Source organism: Balaenoptera borealis, assembly GCF_965194805.1.
Source record: "Balaenoptera borealis genome assembly, chromosome: 6".
NCBI classification, from domain to species: Eukaryota; Metazoa; Chordata; class Mammalia; order Artiodactyla; family Balaenopteridae; genus Balaenoptera; species Balaenoptera borealis.
In genome coordinates, this window is record NC_138863.1 from 61492546 (window position 1) to 61517151 (window position 24606).

The window sequence follows — 24606 nt, forward strand, 5'->3', positions numbered from 1 at the left end:
CAAATTTTTTTTTAAAAAGCACACTAAAAAAAAATTTGGCCTCTGTCCTTCTCAATGCATAGCTGGGAACCGACAGGCAGTTGGCCCAACACTTACACTCTCTAGAGAGGATTTTCCTACCTTTTTTTTCTTAAATGATTTCTCCTTTAAAACAGGTTGATTTTTTTTTTCTTTAAAAAAAACAAAAACAGCTTATTGAAGTACCAGATACCCATAGAAATTAACACAATTCATAAATAAGTTTTCATAAAACTCAGTGAATTTTCCCAACACCCACTTTAAGAAACAGAATATTACCAGTAACCCAGAAACTTCCTCATGCTCTGTCCCAATTACTTTCCCAAACCCCTAAGGCTCTACAAACAGCAACCACTATTCTGGCTTCTAATACCATAGGTTAGTTTTGCCAGAACAACTTGGTTCTGGTCATCATCATTTCTCAATCACTCATGTAGCACTGTCAGTGTACCTGTTAGATAGAATGAAAGGCAGTAAACTATGGCCAGGGGCCAAATCCAGCCCACTGCCTATTTTTATAAATAAAGATTTATTGGAACACATACTCATTTGTTAACATTGTCCATGGCTGCTTTTGAGCTATATCTACAGAGTTGAGTAGTTGCAACAAGGACCTTAGGTAGCCCACACAGACTACTTACTGTCTGGCCCTTTACAGAAAAAGTTTGCCAACCCCTGAGATAGAATTTTGTTTCCAGATTGATCAGCTGTCCTGAAACTCCCCAGAGAAAGATGTTTGCATTCCTCTGTGCAAGCCAAGCGTAGTGAAAAGCACTAATCCCACTGGTAGTTAACTATTGTTCTGGTGACTTTAGTCCACACTTGAGGCTAAGGTTTGAAGCAAAGGTAGCTGTTGAAACTTGAGCTAATGAGACAGCCCTCATGAGCTGCCCTTTGCCAGTGAAGGGGGCAGTGTGGCCCTGTCTTATGCTCTGGCATCATTTGTTATCCCTCAGAGCTAGTTTTCCTTCCTTACTGTAAGCATGAATATGTCCTGGAGGATAGACAAGAAAGAAGAGCACCTGGTCCACAGGAGAACCATTCTATTTTTAGGAGCTCCAGCCATGCAGTCCCAGAGTGGGATGTGGCCAGGGAGCGCTGGGGCTGGATTTGAGAGTGCATACCGGTGGCAGTTCTGCTCCCAGATCAGCCCGCACTGCATTCCTTTGCAGGAACTCCGTCACACTGTTTCTGAGGAAGTATAATTCTGCTTCTTTGCCAGCAGCTGCACAGACATATTTTCCACATTACTCAAGCTTCTGCTAGCGGCCACCTGGATGTGACAGAGAGAGTCAAGCCTGAACAGAATTAAAAGATATCAGTCATCTTAATTCTTTTCCAGGAAGTTAAAAATGATCCAGAGTATATTTCCTGAGAATATGAAAAACCAAGGATTTTTTTTTTTTATTCATGCTCTTTTGAGTATTTCTGTTTAGAACATAAATAGATGAGCAGTGCTGATAATGTTCCCTTAAAGGGCTCTGTACGTGGCTGCCTATTTTGGCCTATTTATGTTAACAATGAACTTGAGTGAAGCTAATGAGAAGGTTATTTTCAGGCCTTGGAAACCACAGTAAAGGAAAATGACAGTTCCCACAGAACCGTAATGTGACTGAAATAGAAAGGTGGTGACTGGCCTCTCTCTATAGAAGCGGGAAAAGCAGGCTGGAGAGGGCTGATGGTACTGCTTTGAAGCATTTGGTTTGCTTATTAGCATGTGCAGTCTGTTTCTGAGCAAGTTTTCTGGCTGCCGTGGAGACACAAAACGAAAGAGTTCATTTTAAAATGACTCAAAGTGATCAAGGCTTCCGCTGGGACCCCTCTGCGTCCTCCCTTCCTACCTCCCCCCACCCCCCCACTCAGTGCAGTGGACTTCACGCATGTCAGAGAACTGCTACAAGGAGAGGAACACACCCAGTGAGGGTGACCCTTACATCACACTTAAGCAAGTTTGCACAGAGCAGCAGTTGAGCATGGCAAAGAAAGAAAACTTCTGTCCTGAGGAACTGTGTTGAGTGACGGGACATTACAGTGAGAGTAGATACCTACCCAGACACCCAGTCCAGTCTCCACCAGGGATCATCGACCTGCTAGTCTGCAGAAGCCTAGGTGAGGCTTCTAATTGGAAATCTAATGTCTCTGATGAATATGGGTCAAGGTGAATAGATCCGTTTAAAAGCTCTATTCCCAAACGTTGTGAAAACCCAAAGGAAGCTGTGACCCGGTTCTTCTCCCACTGCCCCTGTTAATCACCATCTCTTCTTATCCAGGTGGGTCCTAAGTCTTTGAAAGAGCCAGTTTTCTCCCATCATAAAGTATTCCATTTGCAGAATAGTATACGGCATGAGCACTGTCTACTGATTTTATCTTACTTATTTTAATGCCACTGGGAGGAAATACTGGTTGTTCTCCCATGCTGGCCAACTCTCTGGCAAGTTTCTTTTGGTCTCTGTGTGTCAGTCTCTCCTGTCACTCCCATTTCCCATTTGTCACCTATTGTCTCAGTCTTTGGTGAGAACTGAAGTCCGGAAACACCCTCACAATTCTGAAAATAAGAACTTATCCATCACAAATGAGACAGTCTTTTGCTGTACAATGGTTGACATATTCATTCCTGTGATTAACATGTAAAGCATCCAGGCTCTCATTAGCAATATTTCTTCCAATTAGATGCCCAGATTAATGAGTTTTAATTCCACATTTCCTTTTGGTAATTTATTTTAAATTTTATAATAGCTCAGATTTCTTTTTAAAGCAGGTTAATTCAGAGAAATGAGAAAGATACATTTGGCAGTTTTTGAGTTAACATGATTATAATTTCCTAAAAACATCTCCAGTGTGTTATATCTCAGCTGGTAATTTAGCAAATGTAATGGGTTTTTTAAAGTTAATAACAAATGCAGCTGCTGTTTTTACTTTAAAATACCCTTGTAAATAACTATCTACCTAGGATGAGTTATCTATGTCAAGGAAAATAGTAAGAGAATTCCACTATACCTTCCTTTGTGAATACCTTACCACTTGAGAGTGTCCTATGTGAGAAAAAAAAAATAGAGTAGCTAAAAGTTTTGTGTGCTCATAAATTTAGGGTACTTGTTTGTAGGTCAGCTTTGGTTGTTAATTTCATACACTGCTCTTAGAAGTATACTTTAAATTTCATAACTTTAAGGGTTTTCTTTTATTAGACAATTAACTTTATCAGTGACATGTGGAAATTTCCAACTTTGAGAGCTCAGGTGTTTGTGTAATTGCTGTGCAAAAATAGCTTTAAATTGCCTTTTGTTACATTGCAACTTAGAATAAATTTTCATAATTCATATTAATCATATCATATATGTCAGATACATATACATGGTTTAATTCAATTTCTTAGTTATATTCAGTGTGATTCAGGGTGAATTCTGAATATTTAAGTATGGTTAGTGTGTCATAGTCCTTCTTCCCCTCAGCAGTATTGAATTTAATAAATGAATAATTGAAAAGTTGCTTCATCTGGCTGTGGTTAAACAGATCACTACATCCCTTTTACAGCTGTTGGCAGAGAGCAATTAACTCTGAATTGGCAACCTTGGAGAGTAAAGGGAAAATTTTCTCCTCCAAGAAAAATTGATCATTAATATACCTGTTTAGAAAATCAGTTGGACAAGATGAAGACAGGGCAGATTTCTCTACACTATAATCTTTTATCATTTTTGGCCTGAACTTGAGTTGAGTGAACAGCAAGATTAAACTAAATTTTTCACTCATGGTCAGAAAAGTTGCTCTTCCAATTCCCCTGTTATCACAGATACTCTTGCAGTTCAGGAAATTAAATTATATGCTGGAGGTGTTTACCTTGTCTCATAGCCATAATTATGAGTTTGATTGAGCTTCCGTGGGGTCTCAGAAGCTGTTATACATTACTGGGAACTGTGGAGTTGCCAGCATTGATTGAAGGTACTGCTAAAAGCACAACTTTAAAAAAAAAAAAAAAAAAGTTCCAGCTCATTAGCCTTTATCCCAGCCTATCCTGTTTTGTTTCTGTTTTGTTGCTGTCCCACAAACCCATCCATTCTCATAGAGCATTTTATGTTCCTGTTGCTCATCATAATTTCATCATACAATCTTGCATAGTTTATTTTTTATATAATTCAAATGGGGTTTAATTAAGTCTGTTTTTCTGATCTGTCTTTATGTAGGTTCACTCCAATCAGCATTATTTTTACTATTTGGTTATACTGATTATAAGTCATACTGAGGTTTTAATTTCAGCTTGATGCTTCATAATGAGAGGAAAGTACAAAATCAGATAAACATTATTTTCAGAGATATTTTGGAGGGGGTTAATCTTGATTTTGTGTTAGGAAGGCAGTATAGTATAATGGTTAAGAGCATAAAGTCTGATAGAATTGGTTCAGGTCCTGGCTCTGCTGGGTGACCTTGGGCAAATTTTTTTATCCCCTCTGACCTTGAACTTCTTTGTCTGTAAATCGGAAGAACATGTCTATCTGAGAGGTATTATTAGGATTAAATGGGAAAAAAAATCCAAGTAACATTTGACATAGTGCCTGGCACAAACACGTAGTATGTACTATTGTGCTGCTGTTATTGGTACAATGATTTATGTGATGTTTGGTTTTTTCCTCCTAATTCCTGAGTGGGAAATACTTGAAAAAGGCTTGAAAGCGTATATATTAGCAGACCTTGACCATCATCTTTTAATAGTACTCAGATCCTTTTTAAAGATTGGATAAGCTAGGGTTGAATTTAGGTGCTTGGTATATTTGGTACCTGAACCAGATTCTAGTCACCTCACTGCAGATTCATTTTCTTTATAAACTGTAGAAATTAAACAGTAGTACAGGCTCATATTTATGACAGCAATCTGATCCAAGATTTTGCAGTTTGTAAAACTGAATGTTTAATGTTCTTCATAAATTCATGGGAATTAATAGGAAAGTACATAGACTTTTTAGAGCTTAAACATAGAGATACTCTAATTCGGGGGTCCGGCCCGTGGCCTGTTAGGAACCAGGCCGCACAGCAGGAGGTGAGCAGCAGGTGAGCGAGCGAAGCTTCATCTGTTGCTCCCCATCACTCCCCATCGCTCGCATTACCTCCTGAACCATCCCTCCCCCCACCCCCCGACCTCCGTGGAAAAATTGTCTTCCACGAAACTGGTCCCTGGTGCCAAAAAGGTTGGGGGCCGCTGCTCTAATTCAACCCCTCATCAAATGAGGAAACTCTTTGGGCAAGTAGAATGAAGAATTCAACCAAGATTCTTTATCTTCATGTAAGATGTAGATAAAACTTTGCAAAAGAAAGAACTACCTAATAATCGTTAAATTATTACCATCACTCCAAATTTCCATCTGATGGTTATAAATGAATATAAAATAAATTTTAGAGTTGCAGTCAGTGTATAGACCATTCTGTGTGAATATTTTCTCTTAATATTTTTATCCTTTAAATTTTAATTGCTACATAAGATTACTCTGTTTTGACATGCATGGTTTGCTTGGTCATTCCTATGTTGCTGGCTGTTTGAGTTATTTCTACTTTGTCTTATTATAAATAGCACTGCTATGAACATCTTTTCTTTCAAGTTACTCCCCTGCTATCTATCTCTTCCCCTGCCAATTAATTCCGAGGGGGATATTCCCACAAATTAATCACTTATATTACATTCTAGTTACTTACAGTTAGGTTCAAACTCACTTCACAAGTAACTTGGTATTGGAAACTCAAATGCTAGAGATTTGACTAAATATAGGTCTTCTTAGGTGGGTCACTTTTTATTAAGCAGAAAAATCTTTTACCAACATAGAGTGAGTTACAAAGAGAGATCTTAAGATAAAAGGAAGAAGAGAAGGTGCGAGAAGACCCTGGGGAAATTTGACGGTTTCCTAATTCCTCCTGAGTCTGATTTTTGGAATGTTGTTTTGTTTTCTTACACAGTATATCAGGTACACTCCAATTTTTAAAAGTAGAGCTAGAACTATTTTAAAGATATACAGCATTTTTAGATTAGTGATAAATAGGCTTCCTCCCATTAGTGCAGATGAGAGCATGTTTTGGACTTCAACATCACATAATTCTTTTGTTACAGAGATCTACTTTCATTTCTCAGACCTTAAATACAGATGGGAGTTTCTGTCTTTCTAGCAGTCCTGCTGCCAGATACAATTCAGCCCTGATGGGAAGGAAGTCTTGTGGCCAGATGGGTGGAGATCCATTGTACAAGGCCATAAAGATAAAAGTGGAAAGAAAAGAAAAAATATAAGGGCTTCAGGACAGGGTTCTGTAACAGAGACAAACCTGACTATAGGCAACTGCTTGTTCTGAGGGTAAGGGCTTCTTTAAAATTCTCAAAGAAATGAGTCTGTTGTTTTTAGTTTTAGTTTATTTTTGGAATAGATTGTAATTTCGCATGGATCAAAATTCAAATGAGAATTCTTCCTCAAACTCTGGTCCCCAGCCACTCAGTTCCACTCTTTAGAGGCAACCAGTACTACTAATTATGTGATTATCCTTCCAGAAGTATTCTGCCCATATAGCAGTAAATATGTGTATATACATACATGACTGTTTTTCTGTGTATGTACACACATGAATTTTTTTCTTCTTTTGTTTCTAATAAATAGTTGCATCATATACTTACTGTTCTACATTTTGCTTTCTCACCTAACATTAAGTCTTGAAAATTATTCTATATTAATGGAAGGTTTTTAAATTTTTTTGAAGGCACTTTAGAAATGTCACATGTCTACACTGGGTGAAAGTAATTCCTAACCCAGGGATTAGGTCTGGTATGTAATAGTATCCAAGAAATGTTTCTTGTGTGAGTGAGTGAGAAAGTGAGTGAATTAATGATTATACTAATTTAAGCTGCAGATAGAAAGAGGCAGAAAGCTAAGAATTGCCTGAAGGTCTGAGGCTGTTGACCTAACCCTGATGCTGGGACCCAGGGTAATCGAAGGGATGACATCACAAAATGCATATCTCTTTTTAAATTGCATCAGAAATTCTCTTTAAGGCTTCATATTAGGAGATGTCAATAAGAAGAGGTGCCTCTGGAGGTGGGTGAAGAATGGAGTTACGGGATGGCCTCTAGACCCCAGGAGTCAGAACATACGGTCCTGCTTCTGCTGTGACAGGGCTGCAGGACCCGGACAAGTGGGTTCATTTCTCTGTGTGTCCTTTCTTCAAACGTGAAACAAGGGGGTTGGAGTAGATTATTTCAGTGGACCGTTCTAGCTCTAAGATTATGTCATTTATTATTCCACAATTTCCTGTTTGATTACCAGTTTGCACAGACATTTGTCGTGTTGAAACTGCATTTACAGAGACATAAAAAATGAGGTATCATTTCTCTAAGATAATAAAGAGCCTTACAGGTTATTGGTAAAAATGTGATCATTAAGATTTCAAGATTAGACTGTAGAAAGCAGTGTGCAATGATTATATTCCTCACAAAAATTTATTGGCTAAACTATTGAGACAGAAGCAGACTTACCAGGGTAAGCCCAAATACCCCACACATTGACACATTTTGTGAGGATTAATACTCTGTAGTTTTAACCTTTAAAAGGTAAAAAAAAGTCAGATAAATAAAAATTATTATAATATTAAAGTTATTCAATAGTAAATATAATTGTTATAAATGAATAGTATATGTAATATATTTAACAGTATTTAATTATTAAATATATTTCGTTATTAAAATAGTAACTAATGATAAATATAATTCATAGTAAAATAAATCTTTTTTCTTCTCTTTATTTTAGTGAAGTATGAGAGTGAAGCTAGTAAATATTGGGACACATTTTATAAGATTCATAAGAATAAGTTTTTCAAAGATCGTAATTGGCTGTTGAGGGAATTTCCTGAAATTCTTCCAGTTGGTCAAAAAACTGAAGAGAAGGTAAAAGAATTATCGTGGAATCATGTAAAAGTTCATGCTGCAAATTGTTTCTCAAGAATGCACTGCCCTACTATGCCTGAAGAAAAAGATCATTATAGAGAAAGTTCTGGCTCATCAGATGGTCAAAACAAAGCAGGATCTGATTTTTCCAACCTAGACTCCAAAGAACACAGAAAAGGACCTCTGAAGACTGAATTGTTTCCTGGTAGCAATGCCACTTTCAGAATCCTAGAGGTATGGTACTGCAGGGGCAAAAATTTTTTAATGTACATTCCATACTACTTTAATAATGATCCAGATTTTTTAGGGGGGAAAATGATCAAATCTAACTATTAATTAAGTGTTCATATACTTTTGTGCATAAAAATTATTTAAGGGACTCATATCTTTAATTAGTCAGGTTTTAAGTTTGTGATTTAAATTTTTTTTAATTTGTCTACTTTAATTTCTAACTTGAAGGATGTTTTAAATACCAATAAAGTTTTGGCCTTAATTTCTATCTCTTTCTGTTATTACCCACTTTTAGGTGAAATAGAAATAAGTGAAGTATGTAATTTGCTATAATCTGGTGTAGACCTTGATTTTCTATTTTAAAAAATAAACCTTTTCCTTCTGATTGTAAAGATAATATATACTGATTACAGAGAATTTGCTGAAGAGAAAGAATAAAATAATCTACAGTCTCATAAACAAGGGATTTAATTTAACCACTGTTAACATTTAACTGACTTTTTTCTCCTTTTGTTTATACTGTTTTGTATAGTTGAGCTATACTCTACCTGCATTTTGGGGTTTTGCTTTGTTTGTATTGAACATTATAACATAAACGGTTTTCCCTATCTTTAAAAATTCTCTATAAACATTTTCATGGCTGCAAAATACTTTACTATGTGGAATACTATGATTCTACTTACCTGTTTTCACTTGACTGGGCATTTAAATTGTTTTCAGGTTTTCAACAGCAAACATCTTTGGGTATAGACTTTTCTGCATTTTCTTTTATTATTTGGGTTCAATTTACTAGTTCATAATTTATAAAAAAATTTTAATACTGTTAAAATATATTGCCAAATTGCTTTCTAAGAAGTTGTACTAATACCAATTCACAGCAGTGTAGGTCTGTTTCATCACACCCTTACTGATTGGAATATTCTTATTTTAGTGCTTTCTGCTTTGTTAGACAAAAATTATACCTTATTTTAATTTGCATTCCTTTGATTGTTAAATAGGTCATATAGTCCTTCAAACGTTTAGAAGTCATTTGTACTTCTTTTGTGTTCTGTTTATTTCCTTTATTTATCAGATGCTTTTTAAAAAATGAGCTCTGCCCTTTATCATATTTAATGCAAATGTTTTTTTCACAGTGTGTTTGTCACCTTTTAATTTGGTTTATTTTGAGGTTTGGTATGTAAAAATTTTAAATGTTTCCATAGTCAAATTTCTCAGTGCATATTATTCTTGTGATTTATTTCATTGCTTTTGAGTTTAGAAAACTCTCCTATACCCAGAGATCCAGTAAATTTCTTTTAGTTTTTTTTTTTAATAAAAAAAATATGACATTGGTGAGGAAAATTTAACTTTATTTTCGTGATATTTGTTTACTCTTTGATTTTAGGTTGGCTGTGGTGCTGGGAATAGTGTTTTTCCAATTCTGAACACTTTGCAGTGAGTTTTAGAGTTTTCTCCTACAAAATTCTACATACGTATGGGAGGTTGAGAAATTCTGGGAAAAAGTTGTCATGTATATGCCAGTAGTGTTCTTGTTCCCATATAAACAATGACTAAATGAAATTTCAAAAGAAGTGTCTTGGTCTGAGCGTCTAATTTCATGTGAACTGAGAATTACTCTGAAAATAATGTTTCACAGGCATGGGTTGTCCACCATGAGTTGAAGTAATTTTTTAAGCTTGTGTTTATGTGGATGAGGGAATAAGAAGAGAGTAAGAGGTTTGATCCTTCCGCTAAGCTGGGAATTGCTGAACTTTAGAGATTTATTTACCCCTCCAGGTTACTTAGGTGTCATTTTACACATAGAGAATTGAGTTTAAAGCTTACACAAAATAAAGTGTAAGCTTTAAACTCATTTTATTTTGTCATCACTTCTGGAGCCACACCCAGCATAAAACCTTCCTATGTCAAATGACTGTATCTAGACTTGAAATTGTTTGGAGTTATAGCACCTAACCCTAAGATTCAAAAAGGCAGAAGTAGGTGATAGGAACAAAGATGTTCTCCTGACCTGCCCTTCCCGTTCACCACCTCACCTATGCGTTTTAGTAGGTGAGGAAGAAGATACACCTTACAAAACTTTAACACCTTTTACCTATGGCTGGTCTGTCAAGTCCCTATTTTTTTTTAAGTTTACATGATAGCTTTCCCGCTATTTTTCCATTATAAAATCAACATAAGCACGTTGTAGAACGTTCCCATTAGAGGAAAATGGGTTGGGGGGAATCACCCATTATTCCCACCACCATAGCATAGCTGCTGACAGAATTTTTGTTATAATTCCTTTCAGTCTTTTCACTATGCCTATTTTTAAATTTAAGAAAGTTTTTTTTTTTAACTTTCCATTGTGAAAATGTAAAAGCATTCAGAAAAACTGAGTAATACAGTGAATTCTCATACACCCACCACCTTGTTTCAACAGTTACTAACATAAGGCCAACATCATGACACTTTAAGTACTTATGATGGATCTCCAAAAAGAAGGACATACTTCATTACTATTATAAACCTAACATAATAAAAATTAAGTAATTCCCTAATATCATCAAATTACCAGTTAAAGTGTCCAGCCAGAAGTGATGCTGGCCAGTTTGCGGTTCTGAATGGTGTTTCTCTTTCGGGACTTATTTTCTTTGTTTTCCCTTTTCCAATTTCTGGGCCAAAATTTCCTGTTCTTTTATACCACATAGCCAGATTCCTTCACCCCAGTGATCTCTGAACTTGTAATACACATAAATCTACTACACTGGCGGTTGATTATGTGTTACTTTATGACTCATCTCAAGTTATTATTTTGCATATCATTTCTTTATGTCTTATTTCTTCAACTACTATTCATATATTCCTTGAGGTAAAGAGCATATTTTACTCTAATCTGATTTTTCAGGTAGCCTAACAATACAATATAGATAGAGCTTGGTACATACTGACTGATTAATATCTCTGGTTCCCCACTTGTTAATTGTATTTTTCCCTCTTCTACTTCTCCCTCCAACTAATAATTGCAAGCCCTTGCCTCCTCACCCCCTGACTCTTTCTTTGTGGATGTGTCTTTTTTTTTTTTTGCCTCATATTCATATTTTAGAAATCACTGTAGCTCAATAACCTGAGATAATTAATTCATCTTTAAAAGGCAACCAGTGATTAGCCTTCCAAAGGGAGGATTAGACTTTTTTTTCCCACCACAGAAATTGTGTTTTATTACTTTTGGAGAGGATAGGATTAATGTTTTACATTTTTAGAATATTTTACCATAATTAGACCTCTGGAATTGAGAGGTCATATCATTCTCCAAGGATCATTTAATTCTTAAACCCCTTGCCAAGAGAGTGCTTGGTGGTGTGGTGGTAGTGGTGATATTTACACCTGTTTGCTGGGAGAAGGGCCAAGGCAGTCAGCCGTTTTTACTGAAAAGCTCTGGAAAGTCATTGGGTGATCACAAGACCAACTTGGGTTGCTGATGCAGTGGGAATTCAGTTTCAGAGGTCAAGCTGCCGTCTGGTAGGACACATGGCAAATGGCACATGCCTTCCTTTAGCTTACTAGACTGTTCTGTATCTTGTGAGTGTTTAGTAACTACTGCCCAAAGATAGACTGCATACCTTTCATAATAGCTAGATGTGCCAGTGTCCAGAGAAGCATTTTGAGCTATATGGAAGTATTTATAGAACCATGTTAATTTCTTAAGTTTTTAAGTTCCTGGAAGGCAGAGGCAGATCTTCCTTTAATGATGATAACAATGATGATAATGATGATGGTGATGATGATAGCAACAATAATAAGAATGACTAACATTTATTAGGTGCTTACTCTGAGTCAGGCGCCTTTCTAGAAACTTTACATATATGAGTCCATTCAATCCTTACAACCAACTTAGATGCCATATTTATCTCTATTAGGAGTTTGGGATTGACATATACGCACTACTACTATATTTAAAATAGATGACTAACAAGGACCTACTGTATAGCACAAGGAACTCTGCTCAATATTCTGTAACAACCTAAATGGGAAAAGAATTTGAAAAAGAATAGATGCATGTATATGTGTAACTGAATCACCTTGTTGTACACCTGAAACTAACACAACATTGTTAATCAACTATACTACAGTATAAAAGAATTAATTAAAAAAAATAAAGATGAGGAAACCAATTACAGAGAGATTAGATGACTCTTCCATGGTCACCCAGCTAAGTGGTAGAGCCAGGATTCAACCCTGGGCAGTCTGGTTTCAGAGCCCTTGCCCTTAGCCATCATACCACATAGTACTATATGTATCTGAGTGTTTTTTGAGACACTTCAAACATGTGTGACCAACCAACAATTACAAGTCACAAATATATGGATTTCATAGGAAACAATAAGGGTATATATGCTGCAATAAAGCACAATTTTTATATGGGATGGATGAGAAAAGACAAGCAGCACAAGTTTTAACTTTGATTCAGTACTGGTTAACTTTTCATAACCAAATCCTATTCATGATACATTAATTTATTTGGACAGATCTTAATTTGAATGCAAACCCCTAGTGCCACAGAATGGCACTATATATGAATACTATACTATATATGAATATTATACATGAATGTAGTATTCATCAATGAGTAGCATTTAAGAGAGTAATGTGAGCCTGGGTGAGATTTTGCTAAATGCATATTTGTGCTTATATTCCGTATTTATTTAGAAGTCCTCCTTGCTTGAAATGCCTCCCTGAATCAGATTAGAAGTTCTAATTATGTGCTTCAAAGCCCATATAGCCTGTCACACACTGGGCTCTCAGGATCAACTCTGCTTCTCATCCCTAGCATGTGACTCCCACTTCTAAACCCTTTCCCCTTCTCCCCACTTAGCAATGCCATCCCCCTCCTTCAAAATTCTTAAGACTTTCACCTGAGGGTGCCTGCCTTATGCACACTTCTATAGAAATTGTATATGTCCCCAACTAGGCTATAAAATCCACAAGAGCCAGGACCATACCTTTAATTACTGTTTAGGACATACTGATCTCTTTCTGTGATTCAGACACACTACTAAGCAAGATGATGCAAGGATCCTTTGCTAATAGCATACAAGGTATGATTAGGAAGGGTACTGACCCACAAAATTCAAAGTACAGTTGACCCTTGAACAATGTGGGGGGTTAGTCCACGAATAATTTATAGTCGACCCTTCGTATTTGTGGTTCCTTCTGTATCTGCAGATTCCATCAACCACGGACCATATAGTACTTAGTATTTACTATTGAAAAATATCCATGTGTAAGTGGACCTGCGAAGTTCAAACCTGTATTGTTCAAGGGACAGCTGTATGTGCCTGCCCATTAGTAACCATGGCTCAGCCATCGTTACTGAATTTCAGGTAAAGACCAAATAGAACTTGTCTAAGTTCAGTGGAGGCCAATTAAAATTAGTCAGGATTTTCATATGGGTAAACATCCCCCCCCCAAAAAAAACCCCTGAATTTGCTTACTTTATTTACATATTGTAGGTAAAGCAACTGAGTCTCGGAGAAGTTAAGTCAAATTCAGTGTTAATAAGTGGCAAATCCAGGACTTAAACACAGGTGTAATTGGCTCGCAAATCCCATACTCTTACTAGACAGTTTTTATTAGACAGTTTCATTTACTACTTTGTATTCTAATGCTTGGTCCATATATAAGGCTCAATAAAAGTTTGAAAATCACTTGAAAAGATAAGACTATATTAGTGTTTTATTATTTTTTAGAAGTTGTATTTACATGCTGTTAATATAAACATATTAATATTATATTTAACAGCACATAAATGCAACTTCTAAAATATATATATATATACATCATCATCCGTGCATCAGAGCCTCTGTGAGAGGTCCAGGAGCAAATGAGAAACGTACACACGGGAAGAGAAACGAAGCACCAAAGGACACAGGGGGTTGAGGGTCCTTGGAGAGGATAGACCTTGGCTAAGCTAAGAGGAGTTACAGGCCATGCTGGCTGGAGGCAGACAAGAAAGAGTGCCTGTGAGGGGTAGGAGGAAGATTGAGCAATGCTGATGGATGGCTTTGGAGGTTTCCCATGGGAGAGTATGATGGGATATAGAGCAAGTAGGCCCACATAATGGAGGGCCTTAAAATCAGGGCAGGAATTTGAAAGTCACCCTGTAATTGATAAGTGTTTGAGATAATGTTGGTTCAGAAACAACATGAAGGCATCCACACACCACTGCAGAGAACAGTGTCTAAAAAGAAGAAACAACAAGCCAAGTGTCATCCAAAATTCTGTTAAAGAAATATAAGTTCAAACCTACACTTTCCTTTCTTCTGTAGCTTCAGCATATCTGGACTCTAGATTTAAATATTTCTTTCATTTTCATAGGAATGCTCCAGAGTTCTTTCTTTATTGTTGTGATTTTGCTTCTGGAGCTGTGGAGCTGGTAAAGGTATGCCTTATATTTTCTTTAAAGAGAGCTATATTAAAAAATCTAATTTTTTGCTGTTGAAGTGATTATTTTTTAATGTAACTGCATCAAATGTAATCTGTGACCATTTTTAACTGAGCTTTTACAATTTTGCGAATCATATCATCAACTGATGCCTAAGATGTTACCCTAAAACGATAGAAGTTGTTTGGGATTTAATATAGAGTTCAAGGGAGTGGTTCCTACAAGGTGGTATTTATATTTATGTCCCTAGAGCTTTACACACAGTTTGGCACATAGTAGGCACTCATTAAATTAAAACTTTTGAAAAAAAATAAAAAAGGTCTGAAAAGGCATATATTACAAATCTAAAATGTCCTCAACTGTAAGGAAAACAGTGGTGGGAACCGGGCCTTATTTGACCAATTCCCAAATGCTAGTAAGCATTATCATAGCAAAAAGAGGTAATTTTAGGAAATGGAAAAGGAATGGAAATTCTAACAAAAATGTATAGTAAACACATGGAACATAATTTCTGATAATAAGAGTTAATAGTTTTTCGTTGTAGACATTTTCTAAAATACTGAAAAGCCTAAAGGGGAAGATAAAATTTACCTTATAATATGCTTTTTTAGAGTCCTAGAGTGAATCACTGTTAGTATTTTGGTATATATCCTTCTAGTGTTGTTTTTATAGGCAAATTGTGTGTGTGTGTACTCTAATGTGGTTTTTTAAAATAGCATCTTTATTGAGGGATAGTTCACATACCATAAATTTCACCATTTTAAAGTATACAATCCTGTGATTCTTAGTATACTTAGAGTTGTACAGCCATCACCATTACCTAATGTTGATTATGCACTATAGGATATTTATATATTAATGCCAAAGGAGGCATGGAATAAGCAGTGAGAGAGCCGAGGACCATCTCATTGCCTCTGAAGTAACACAGGGCGGGCTTCCAACAGCGCTGCCTACTGACTCAGAAAGACGGCCCTACTCCACTTTCCAAGCTAACGAGGGATTGCAAAAGAATGTTTGTTATCAAGTCCAAGCGCTAGACTTAAGTTTTTATGACAGCTTGAAATAACCTAACAGAATACCTAATCCAAAAATCAAATTTATAGAAGAAAGGCACTGGAGAGAAGTTAAATGGACCTTTTTAATTTGAGAAAAATACAAGAAGTCTGCTAACAACTTTTTTTGTCTTTTCATTCCTTTATCATGACAGTCGCACGCGTCATACAGAGCAGCCCAGTGCTGTGCCTTTGTTCATGACGTTTGTGACGATGGCCTACCCTACCCTTTTCCAGATGGGATCCTGGATGTCATTCTCCTCGTCTTTGTGCTCTCTTCCATTCATCCTGACAGGTAAATGAAGACGAAAGGGCAGAGCAAATGTGTACAGCCCCTTTATCAGGAGTGGCTTTCAGAACTATCAAAGCAAAAATGACAATTCTTGAGTTTATTATTTAATGAACTACATTATGTATAATATGCAGCCTTTTAAATGCAGTTTTTCCTTTCTTCAGACTTTCAGAAAGAAACTGGTGACACTACTTCTTTAGTGAGCTTTCTGTCACTGTCAGAATGAAGTAAGCATCTTCTGGCAAGACACATACCTATTAAAAGTGACAGAGCTTCAAGGAAATTACAAATTCAGAACAGCCTAATAGACTCCCAAGAGGGAAATTGTACATGGTGATCAGAAACAAACATCTTTGATTTAGCATCTTGCTGAATGTTCATGAAGAGGTGGGCTGTAAATCTGTTTGGCTTCACACTGGTCTGTCGATGGGCTTTAAAATATTTGTTTTAAAGAAGCCCACTAGGGAATTAGGGGTTATCAAGATTTGCCAGATTAACCTCGGACCTTTATAATCTAAGATTGCCCTAGTGCCCTCATTTAAATATTCATGACTTAAATATTTTTGTTCACATAAGGTTTTGAAAAAATAAATACAGCTTTTCTCCGAAGAGGAAGCACAAAGAGATATTACCAGCAATTAAAATGATCACTTTCCTTAAAATTTTGCCACCTTGTATGTATTAAGATACATGTGTGGTAAGTGTCAGGGGTTGTGCCTTCATAACGTTTCTTAAAATTGGGTTTTCGTGATCTTCTGGTAATAGATACAGACTTGGCATCAACCACTTTTTGTTTGGTGAGTGTGACTCTTTCCCAAAGAAATCGAGTATTGTGTCCTTTCTTTGCTGTTATAAGGTCACTAGAACCCTTTACAGTCCTTTCACTTCTCATTCAGAGATGTGCACTTTGATTACTTATGGAAAAGCAAGTTAGATTTCCAAATAACGAATGAAATATATAATTGCACCTGGTGAGATATATCAAGTTTCATGAAGTTACTTCCTCCCAGTTTCTATAACCTATTTCTTTCTGCTAATCTGTTTATACTGTTGGCATTATTCAGGTACTGGTAGAAGGATGTCATCTATGTATTTTGTTTCACAGTTAAAAGGATGAATAGTAAAAAGGATAGAGTAGGTGGATAGTGAACAAGATTTTCTATCTGACATCTATAACAGGAAATGTTTAAATTCAAAATAAGACCTCAAAAAGACTATTTGAATTAGTTTAGATAATGTATTTTTGTCATGATTTGAATTGAATGTTAAAGAGAAGGGGAAGCAGATATCTTGGAAAGATTGTTTTTATAGTACATATATTCATTCTATTTATTTATTATAAAATAAGTTCAGATGTATCATGTCAGTAGCTACTTTCTTACCTACGTGGAAATGATCTAAAAGTGAGGTGAATGAGTAGAAGTTGGGTAATAGTAAGTGAAAAGTAAGGCAGTATCTTTAGGGTCATCTAGCACTGTGGTAGTAGATTCAGCCCCAGGAAAATTCTAGAAAAATGGCTTATTGCCAGCTTGGAAAAGCAATTCAGCTAGACCTTGAGTCTTGGGGTCCCAGCTCAAATGGGAATAAACCATAGAAGGCTACAAAAAAAGATGTAGCTGTCCTTCTTGTTATTGAAATAAAAGTATAATATGTTTTCTAAAGATCTAAGTATAGAATAGTCAATAAACACTCATTTTTTTTTTAATCTCTTCTTTTCCTTCTCCTCTCCCTCCATCCAGCAATAGGTGAGGATAGCAGAGTTGGCCCAAGTCAGATAAAAAAAGAAAAGGAGCTTTCCCCCATTCTTGTCCATGTCACCTGCAGGCCACTCCCACCTGCATTTCTCAGGAACTGGCTCTGGAATTGCATTATGAGCCAAGATGGGCTGATAAGAGAAGCAGCTCCCCACCTCTTGCCTTCACCTGCAACGCAGACTTTAAAGGATAGTTGGGAGGAGAGGATTTGCAGAAGGAGGCTACATTTTGAAGTGTTTGGCTGTTTGTTTTTTTGTGTTTTCGTTTCATGCTTGTTTTGCTAATAATTGCAGAAAGAGATTTTTTTTCTCTGTACGTAAAACATTTATCCGGAAAGTGAATATTTTAAGGTTTAGATATGGTTTTCTTTAATTGCCAAATTCTAAGGATATAAGTGCAGTGTGAAAATAACCTGTAATAAAATAAACAAGGAAAAATACTTTTCTTTTTCTCTTTCATGTACTTATGTTCCAGTTTTTTTAAAGAGCTTTTTTTCTAATCATGGCACCTTTTTCTGTCATTTCTCTCTTGTTTTCATGGTTACTTTCATTTTCTCACTACCTACTTCTTTCATAACCTGACATACTGTTTCACCCTGTTATTCCACTTAACAGTGTTTTAAATTTTTATTTTTTTTTAATTTTTAAAAATTTTGGCTGTATTGGGTCTTCGTTGCTGCGTGCCAGCTTTCTCTAGTTGCGGAGAGCGGGGGCTACTCTTCGTTGCGGTGCGTGGACTTCTCATTGCGGTGGCTTCTCTTGTTTCGGAGCACAGGCTCTAGGCACGTGGGCTTCAGTAGTTGTGGCACACGGGCTCAGTAGTTGTGGCGCATGGGCTTAGTTACTCCACGGCTTGTGGGATCTTCCCGGACCAGGGCGCTAACCTGTGTCCCCTGCATTGGCAGGCAGATTCTTAACCACTGCGCCACCAGTGAAGTCCCTGAACAGTGTTTTAATTGGAAGGAATTTACAGATTATCTGATCAAAACTCCTCATTTTTAAAATAAGGAATGCTCAGAAGCTTTAAGAAGCTTCGATAAAGCAGAGACAGCAAGGACTTAGTACACAGGCTGCCATTTACCATTCGCTGCCCAGGGCAGACATTGATAATTGATTTTGTAGATTGTCATTCCCTGTGAGTCTTAAGAGTCCTTTTCAGTAGAGCTTCGTTGGCAGCCAATGTCAGTCACTTGGTTGATATGAGATCTGAAATCTTTGTCATCTCTGTACCATAATCACATATAAGGCCTTGAACACTTAACCAAAAACATTAAATCAAAAGCAGTCACAGGCTTCCCTGGTGGCACAGTGGTTGAGAATCCGCCTGCCAATGCTGGGGACACGGGTTCGATCCCTGGTTTAGGAAGCTCCCACATGCCTCGCAGCAGCTAAGCCTGTGAGCCACAACTACTGAGCCTGCATGCCACAACTACTGAAGCCCGTGCGCCTAGAGCCTGTGCTCCGCAATGAGAAGCCACCGCAGTGAGAAGCCCGCGCACTGCAACAAAAAATGGCCCCCGCTCGCCGCAACTAGAGAAAGCCCGCACGCAGCAGTGAAGACCCAACACAGGCAAAAATAAATTAAAAAAAAAAAAAAACAGTCACAAGGAGGGGGTCATGTTTGGGAGCCAGGTGGGTAGAATAAGCAGTAAAAGAAAGAAAGTAAAAAAGTAAAAGCTTCCCAGTATTGAACTGGGGCTTAGAGTGTGAATAGAATTTAAACAGGCAAATAGTAAGGAGGAGAGAATTCTTTGAGGGGAAACCACGTGAGCAAAGGCATGGACTGCTCAGAACCAAGCATGTAACAGTTTGGCTAAAGATGCTTCAGATTAGGGAGTAGTGGGAAAGATGTTGGAAAGATTGAGGTCAGTTGTAGGTGATCTTAAGGGCTCAAATAAGAAACTAAGATTTTATCCTATGGATTAAAATCATGAAAATTTGAGCAAAGGGATGATTTGACAAAACCATCATTTTAAGCATACTAATTCATCAATAATATGCAGGAAGGATTGGCAGGGAGAATAATAACACCTGTTAGGAAGCAATTCTGTTTCCAGCCTGAGGATGTTGGAGTTTGTATACTAAGGGCGTACCAATGGGAAACGAGAGAGAGGAACTATCAAATATGTAGTTTTTAAAAAAAGACATAACAATTTGATGACCAAATGGTTGTGCTGAGGATAGTGGAAGAAGAGAAAGATAAAAGGAGTCAAAGATTTCTCTGAGGTGTTACACTTTGGTGAATTTAGTACCTTTGAACTAAATAAAGAAGTCAGGAGGAAAAGCAGCTAGTTTTGGAGGAAAGGTGATCCCCGTTTAGTAGGTATGTCTGATTGGGACAGTTCTGGCATATTTTTTATCTTGCAAGGAAAATGAAACGACTTCATTTTTTTCTGCCTTGGAACTACCTTAATTTGCTGTAAATATCAGAAATGTCTATGTGGTTTTGCAGTTCAGCTTTGACATCACACATCAAGCTCTGTGAAGTTACCGCTCTGGTCATTTGGGTGATTTCTTGATAGTCTAGGCTTTTTGAATCTGATTATTTAGCAAGTTGGTGTCCTTTTTTCTTTCTATACAAAATATTTTTGGTTTTGTTCCCCTTATATTTGTGGCTTACATTTCTTTGGCCTTATTGAGCTGTGCTTATTTTATCATTAAGGAGGTTAAATGTGACGTATAAAACAAGACTTCCACAGAGTCTCTTGCTTTGTTTTCAAAGGATGCAAGGTGTTGTAAACCGACTGTCCAAGTTACTGAAACCTGGGGGGATGCTGTTATTTCGGGACTATGGAAGATATGATAAGACTCAGCTTCGTTTTAAAAGGGGTAATGGTATATTCAGTTTGGAGTTATTTTCTTGTGTTTCAAAGAATGCTGTGTTAACATTTCATGTCAATTTTGTTGTTGGTGGTGGTGGTGGTTTTCTTAAGGAATACTAAGTTTCTCTTGTCACACTTTTTTTTTTTTTTAGGGCATTGTTTATCTGAAAACTTTTATGTTCGAGGAGATGGTACCAGAGCATATTTCTTTACAAAAGGTATGCTTATCTATAAGAGGAAATAATTAGCCGTAAAAACTTTCCTTGGGTATTATTTGCAGGGAGAAACTCAAAAGCTCTAAAAATGAGGCTTCAAGAATTGAATAAACATTAGATGTCTTTACACTTTAGTGATTATAACTGTTCTATGTAAAAGCTTGAAAATGGCCTTTTGCCTTTTAATCTTTTTCCAATTTAAAGAATCACTTGTTTCATCCTCATACCCTAACGAAGTTTCCATTTCGGAGGTACTGTTAGCCCAGATATGAAAAAATTGATGACATGCCACAGCCAAAAGAGGGAATGTGATTTTAAGAGTCCATAGAAAATTACTTATCTCTTGTCAATTTCTCATTTTAAAAAAGCATTTAAAATGAATCCTGCATTGAAGGACTTTCCCCAAACTTATGTGAGTACTTTTACAATGTGCCATTTGGGGTCTCTGCAAACCAACAAAAACTCAGATCTGGGCACCTTTCAAAATATTGAAAGCTGCAACCGATAGTGTTGTAATCTGTTACACCTGCTGTGTTCAACTGTTTATACTTGGTGTGTTTGTGTGAAATAGAAGAAACCCACTTGGTGTCACGGGTTTCCTTCACCAATTTGTACTAGAGAATGTTTCTTGGTATAAATGAAAATTCATATTGTCATTCATTCCATTAATGTTCCATTGTTCCTGACTGCCCCTCCCCCCAAGTCACATATCATACATTTGACTGCCATTCTTGTCTCACAGGGGAAGTCCACGATATGTTCTGCAAGGCTGGGTTAAATGAGAAGCAAAATCTGGTCGATCGTCGCTTACAAGTTAATAGGAAAAAAAAAGTGAAAATGCACCGAGTGTGGGTTCAAGGAAAATTCCAGAAACCATTACCCTTCACTTAAAAAAGCTCCAAATTGGTATTTTTACTCTTTTCTCATGGCTGAACTATGTATCATGTTAAGGTACAAACCAGAGGATTACACTATTCAAAGTCTTCTGTAAATCTTTCATTTTTGAAAAGACAGTCAGAAGAAGAGAATTTGTATACCCTGCTGTTTACCGTGGGTGGGCTCTTTTGTGCATTTTAAGCACATGTAAGTGATTTGGAAGAGAGCACAATATTCTGTGTTTTCAAAACTTAATATGCTAAAGCTTGTTTGGATTTATTACATCTTAACCATTTTGTTTGTTCTTTGAGTTTTATAAGCATTCAGTTAAATTACCGATATAAGTCAGATGATTCTGAGAAGCAGAAACCTGCCATTTTTTAGAAGTGAAAAAAACCCATCTACTTTATTTATACATTAGTTGAACACAGTTGAACTCTCCTCCATTGTTAACTGATAGCAGAGAGGCAGCTCACCTTGTTTCCAAGGAAAGTCACAAGACCAAGACAAAAGTATATATTTTTTTGTTTTGTCGTTGTTCGTCCCAAAACTTTTTTTTTCTTTAATTCACAGACTAATGTCTGAAACAGAATTTTAGTTTCTCTTTCCTTTCCTAAAATTGGGGAAGTATGACCAATGCTAATATTATTTTCAGGCTATTCTTAGGTGTACAAGTTGGAAGCCTTCTTTAAGACAACTGTCATACCCAAGAAAATTCTTAAATCGTAGCAGTTAAAAATTTATTTACCACCTTGCCTCAGAAAAGACATAAATTGGCTTGCAAATTGCACTTGGTAAAAATGGAGTTTCTAAAACTGGTCTGTCATTCATTATACAACATATACTGAGTACTTACGTTGTGCTGAATTATATGGAATAATACAATAAATAAAGACCCAGCTTTGTCGTCTGAGAGCATAAATAGGCTCTAGCTGGCAAAGCAAACTGTGCGCATCCCAAGCCTCTAAATCATGATCTAAGATAATATGTGAGCAAGTACTCAAATAGGGACCTTATCAGCTAGCTGATATGCTTGACTGATTATGAGCCACAGAAATCTGGAAGACATGGACAATCTCTTGAAAGGACCACCATCAGAATGATCAGTTCCAACTATTTTTCCTTTTTGAACTCACTTAAAATTCAGCTTCCTGGAAGAATATGATTGGTCCGATTTGGATCATGGATTCATCTTTTGACAGACTGGGGCAGGACAGGTTATTTGTTGGCACCACCAGACTATATGGAATGGAGGCAAGTTCCTCAAAGGAAAATCAAGACACTGTTATCAAAAAAGAGGGGAGGGTTGCTGCCCAGTCACAGACATCGTGTGGTGGTAGCAGTAGTAATAATGGTTCTGAAGAGAGAGAAAGATCAGCTATGGGATGGAAGGGAAAGAATCAGGGTTCTGGGAGGAGGTAGGTCTCAGGCTAGTCCTAGAACATATGCTCTCAGAAGATGGTGAGAAGACAGGTATGTTTGGTGGGGATATTCATGATTCAGAATAGTGGAGAAAAGATGGGGAGGGCGTCAGCTTATAGACAGCCTTGAATAGAGGGTGCATTGGGTTCTAGTCTCTGGACTAGAGCCATCTGAGGTTGGTTTGTTTCTGTTTTATCCTAGCCATGGCGTCTTATAAATATATTTAGAGAGATTGCTTGAGGAGTCGTCAACAGAATGGAATGCAGTGAGGTCAGAGATCGGGGCAAGGAAAACCACGGAAGGTTTTTGCATACATTTGCCTTGATAACAAGTCCTCAGAAGTACAATATCAAGGTTTCTGTTTAAACATGCAGTAAATGTAAAAGTCAAAATTTGCCTGAGACTCTTAACTCAGTTGTTTTCCTAATTAAAGTGTATATTTAAAAGCCAAACTAGTAACGAAAGTATTACGTACAGCAAGGGCAGTTAGATAAGTTAATGTTGCTATGGGAACCCCCGCAGATCTTCTTGTGTCTCAATTTAAAAATCATGGCCCAAGGTGGTTTTAAAAACAACAGAAGGTAAAATTATTCCCACATTCTCATACATGTAAATTGTACTGTCTCTCTCTGTCCTAAATAGCAGATTCAAGCCAGCTTCTTGACTGGCACAGTAAAATTCTGCTCCGTGTCTTTCTATAATGTATTACAGCATGTAGTTAACCTTTAGAAACTTCAAAAATACATCAACCAAATTTGGACTGTGAGACACAAACTGGGCTCTTTTGGGCTCTGTCTAGCATAGACCTCCTATTCCACATGGCTGCTCAATGGGCCATTTCTATCAGTGTCTTCTGCTTGTCTGGTCAGTCTTTCTCTCCCTTAGCCTACCTGAATCAACCCCCTACTTAGAGTCTGCTGCCAGACAAAATGTAGATTTTTTTGGCAGAGGAAAAAAAAAAGAAAGACCTGATTTGGAATATTGCCTATAGATATTAAGAAATCACGAAATGTTGCAAATGTATCTGCTTGGGTATTAGTTTAAAATATTTGATAACTGCATGAAATTCTCATTTGTTCCCTCACATCCATGGAACTAGGACTAGTTAGGCAGAGTTTGATATTTAAAAATTCATCTGCTGAGGGAGCTGAATTTCAAAAGGACTATTTTCTTTCTAACAGAAAAAGATGTGTTCCTTCATTTTATAATACAGAAACAATGAAATATGCTATATTAAAAATGCACCCTCCGTTTTCCTCCATTTATAAAAATTCACTTTTGAACATTTTCCAAATGTAAAAATTCTCACACACATGAAGTACTGTTTCATAAGGTTGTGAGAAAGCCAAGGTAACGGTTTCTATTATTAAAAGTTTTGCATTTCGGTATGACACATTTGTCGTATTGAAACACCCAGTTAATGTTGACTTCTGAGAACTTATTTGCTTTGCTCGTCTCAGTTCCATATGCGTTGTCTCTAAATTATGAACACATCGAGGTTTCCACCATCATGCAGTCTAAATCGTTGCTATACTCATTTGTACGTGAAAATTATTCACCCATATGCGAAGAGCTGCCCTCCGGGGCATCAGGACCATATA

General features: G+C 36.9%; 1 protein-coding gene across 3 annotated transcripts in view; it reads left to right on the forward strand.

Annotated features, from left to right (window-relative positions):
• METTL8 (methyltransferase 8, tRNA N3-cytidine) overlaps positions 1-24398 on the forward strand; it is a 79245-nt gene extending 54847 nt beyond the window's left edge. For 2 of the 3 annotated variants that reach the window (XM_082395422.1, XM_082395421.1), the window contains exons 5-11: positions 7785-8155; positions 9537-9586; positions 14507-14570; positions 15781-15920; positions 20393-20505; positions 20645-20710; positions 21450-24398. In XM_082395422.1, the coding sequence (XP_082251548.1) occupies positions 7785-8155; positions 9537-9586; positions 14507-14570; positions 15781-15920; positions 20393-20505; positions 20645-20710; positions 21450-21598 (953 nt within the window). In that variant the 3' untranslated portion in view covers positions 21599-24398. The remainder of the gene's footprint in view (positions 1-7784; positions 8156-9536; positions 9587-14506; positions 14571-15780; positions 15921-20392; positions 20506-20644; positions 20711-21449) is intronic. The other variant, XM_082395423.1, reaches the window with a different exon arrangement.
• The last annotated feature ends 208 nt before the right edge of the window (positions 24399-24606 follow it).